The 3644-nt window shown below is 49.5% G+C and overlaps 1 protein-coding gene across 1 annotated transcript; it reads right to left on the reverse strand.

The window, feature by feature from the left end:
* Nucleotides 1–1080: 1080 nt before the first annotated feature.
* CABS01_16985 (uncharacterized protein) lies at nt 1081–1947 on the reverse strand (the record flags this gene model as incomplete). Its single annotated transcript, XM_060550313.1, has 1 exon — nt 1081–1947. One exon carries the CDS (start codon nt 1945–1947, stop codon nt 1081–1083), a length of 867 nt encoding a protein of 288 aa, XP_060400005.1.
* Nucleotides 1948–3644: the final 1697 nt, after the last annotated feature.

Consider the following 3644-nt stretch of genomic DNA (forward strand, 5'->3'; position numbering starts at 1 on the left):
CGAGAATGCTACAGATTCATGCACATATAGGTACCTAATGTAGCCGACCTCTCCCACGATACAATCATACAGCTCAAGATCCGATGACAAGACAATCATGGCACGTCGAACGACGTTGGAGAGCTTATTTGGATGTCAATACGGATGTCATGAATACACCTTACTAGCGCGAGTGAACTGGAATGAGGAGCACTCATGTTGGCTTTCTTTGCTTTTCTCTTCTGCTTCTGCTTTTTTTCGTTTCATTACGGACTACTTAGACTGCCCCGTTGTTTCAAGCTGCATTAGATCGGGTAATAATAGATTCGTATCCTTCACATGTACTAGATTCCCTTTCTCCCCATATACCCCATTTCGCCCTTGCCTGGCCCGGCGAAAAAAGCCTGCAGGACTTGTACAGCCATGACAGCCTCTTCTTCTTAGGCTTAGGGACCCATGGTGTGGCAAGCCTGGGTGAACTACTGAGCCTCTACGTATATGGTTCAACTATGTCCCTCGCGCGATGAGCCGGCTTCCGCTTCGTCCGGAGCGACAACTAGTCGATCCTCTGCCAGGACGACTGTCAATATTCTTCACAGCAGTTCCGAGGCGTCACGGTCAAACATGCTCCACGGTATAGCCTTCGCAATTGGTCAGTTGGCTGTCAAAGACCAAATAAGATCCCCGCCGATATCAGCGGCGACCGAATGACATATACAGCACGCTATCGAGCGAGTCCTTGTATGTTTCATGCGTGTGTCTACGCAGGGCGACGCTTGGACGACGAACGTGTCGCGTTCAATAATCATATCGACTCAATTTGACAGCGTTTGCGTCAACAAGACTCAACAGGAGGCATAGATGACATGGGCCAGCACCAGTCTCACTGAGCAAGGTAGACACGCTATCTCGCCACACCATCAGTCCACTCTACCTAACAGCTGCGAGGTTCAAGGAGTCAGCCCCAACTACTAAGAGTGTGAGCATTACAATTCAACCGTCTCAGTCGACAAGTCTTTCTCACGTGCTCTAGGAAAGAACGTTACGACTTGAGAGTGATAAATACCATCTAGTACTATTCCATCGTACAGTCTTTTCGTTTTATGAGAGACGCAGGGGCTTACTGGTGATGCATTCTAGCATTGCTGCGACATCTTCGTGCAAGATAATCCAGTCGACCTCTCTCAATCGGGCCAATTTGCGATGCGTTGCAAAGGCACCAATTACAATAATCCCCTGATACTCAGCGTTCGATCCAGGTCGCCGCAATACACGGTGACCGTTGTAGAAAATGCGGCCGATGGCGAGATACGCCCTCTCTGGGTGTACACCGTCGTCAATGTTTACCCAGCCATTGCTTTCGAGCAAGCTGTCTAGCGTCTGTCCAGCCAATCTCCAAGGCTCGAGTGTGGGGCCCGAGCAGTAGTCGTTCAAAAGGTGGAGATTCAATCTGGTACTGTCACGACATAGTCCGATGACCAGTAAGCAGTCGAATCGATATTTGGCCAGAATGCGTTTCGCCTCATACGCTGCGTTAGGGTTCCAGAATCGGGTGATCGGCGTCAAAGCAAACCAGATCTCATCTTCCATCACATCCGCGTCCTTGAGCAGAAAGAAGTCGTCCACATCTGGGCAATCGAGTTGTGGGGCGGGCTTATCATGTCCCATACACTCAATGACGTGTCTTGGTTCCGCAAGTCTGATCAATGTCGGGTCGGTGCCTGTTGGACTTGGTACGATATAGAACTTGGATCGAATTTGGGGTGCATCATGAGCTGCATTTGCTGCTCGTCGACGTCTTACGAGTTCTCGTGACGGGATGGGCGCTTCCGGTCGCGCAACCATTCGCTGTTCATTTGGTCGCAGGAACGATGGCGGAGGAAAGGTTCCCGCCCCTTCATGGCGCGGGGATGTTTGTGCTCTTTGGAGTCGCCGTGCCTCTGTCAGAACTTTGGCAAATGAAACCATGTTGTTTCTCGACGCTACGCGGTGGGTGTTGTCGCCGGTCAAGATGGTCGACCTATGGTCCTCAGGCTCGATTCGTATGGCTACGTTCGTTAGACATTCTCATCCGATGGACTTGACGCCTAGTCCGGCGACTTACTTGATTGGATGGCACGACTTTATGCAGTTACAGGCTCCAGCTTAAGCGACCTTCAGGTGTCTTCGCGTTCTCGTGCAGAAAGGTGAACGATGCAGTCTCCCAGCCTGAATCCGGGCAGCACTGGGTGAAAATAGTGGCCAAGTCTTAGCTCTCTAGACACTTTCAGTCGATCCATTTCCGCCTCCATATCTGACCGATGATCAGTGAGGGAGTTGCAGACTTGTATGGATATTGTATCAGGGATGTTAATTGTGCTAACGTTATCTACCGGCACTGGCCAAAACTCCCACACATCAATCTGCAAGGCATGTGGCAGCTAACGTAACCGCAAATTATCGAGAGCGTCATTGTAGTGAAGTCAGCAATTCGCATCTGCTTACGTCTGCCGTCAAGAGCGGTTAGTGGTGGCTTGTTTAAGAGGTTGCCAGTCCCAGACATGATAAGTGGCACGAGAGGAAGAAAGAGCATTCTGGTAGTGTTAGCCACCGTTGGTCTGCAGTCCAAGCAACCACCTGACCGATAGTACGCGTTTCATATGAGACATCCTTGCGCATGGGGCAAAGTTAACGTCAACCTTTGATCAGGGCATTTTCTCGAAATATCGCTTGTCAGCTCGTGGCAGGATAACAAATTTTTCGTCAAACAACATGGGCGCGTAAGCCTGCGGCGTGGTCTTTGCTACTGCCTAGCCATCTTGGCATTTAGGCTCTAAATCGTCTTTTCCTTACGTCGTTGAACGGGGCAAATACAGAGCATACTTGCAGTTTTCATCGTGGCATTACTTAAACTACGGATTTTCGTTTTTGAGAAGAATCAGCAGTACGATCTATTCACAATCCAACTTGGTGCTTAGGCGCGATAAATATGGCTAACTATCAGAAAGCTGGATCACCCCGCCCCAAGCAATGGAGCTCATCAGGCGATGTCCCGGATCAAAAGCCCAATGATTTTCTCACTGCCTTGGAAGCGCTTGAGCAATAGGGGACTTTACGACATATATTATCGCTACCAGCTTTGGTAGATCAGTGACATGTCCATCTTGACTCTGCACTACGTACCTTCCATCCGCTGCGGTGGGCTTTAATTGGCTAGTCCCTTTTCCCCACTCATGTTGGTATCATCTTAGTATGTTGACTATTCTGTCACTGTTATGGAAAAGCTGGCTATGACAGCCATCGAACTCGTTTCGTCCCGAAATAACCGCTTTCTTCTTGACGTTTCGAAACCAGCCTTTGTTGTTGCTGTCGCCCCACCTTAACTCCGATACGTTATTTTGATACTATTTGGGCCATCATAACGCCTAGATCCTGAGGCGCTAGGGGCAAAGGGGGCAATAATGAAAATATGTTAACGCCACCATGTGAACACCCAACTTGAACTGACTTGTTGGCCTTTGCTCATATACCAGCTTCCCGAACCACGACTTCTACGTCGTTATTCACTCTTCTTTTCATTGCAGTCTGAACTCAATATACGACCTGCAACCATGCGGAAGATGCTCAAACGAGATGCTACTGAGCTTGGGAGCCCCGACGAGGTGCCCATCGCGAGAAGGCAGAGG

Source organism: Colletotrichum abscissum (genome assembly GCF_030869225.1).
Source record: "Colletotrichum abscissum strain IMI 504890 chromosome Unknown Scaffold_237.1, whole genome shotgun sequence".
NCBI lineage: Eukaryota > Fungi > Ascomycota > Sordariomycetes > Glomerellales > Glomerellaceae > Colletotrichum > Colletotrichum abscissum.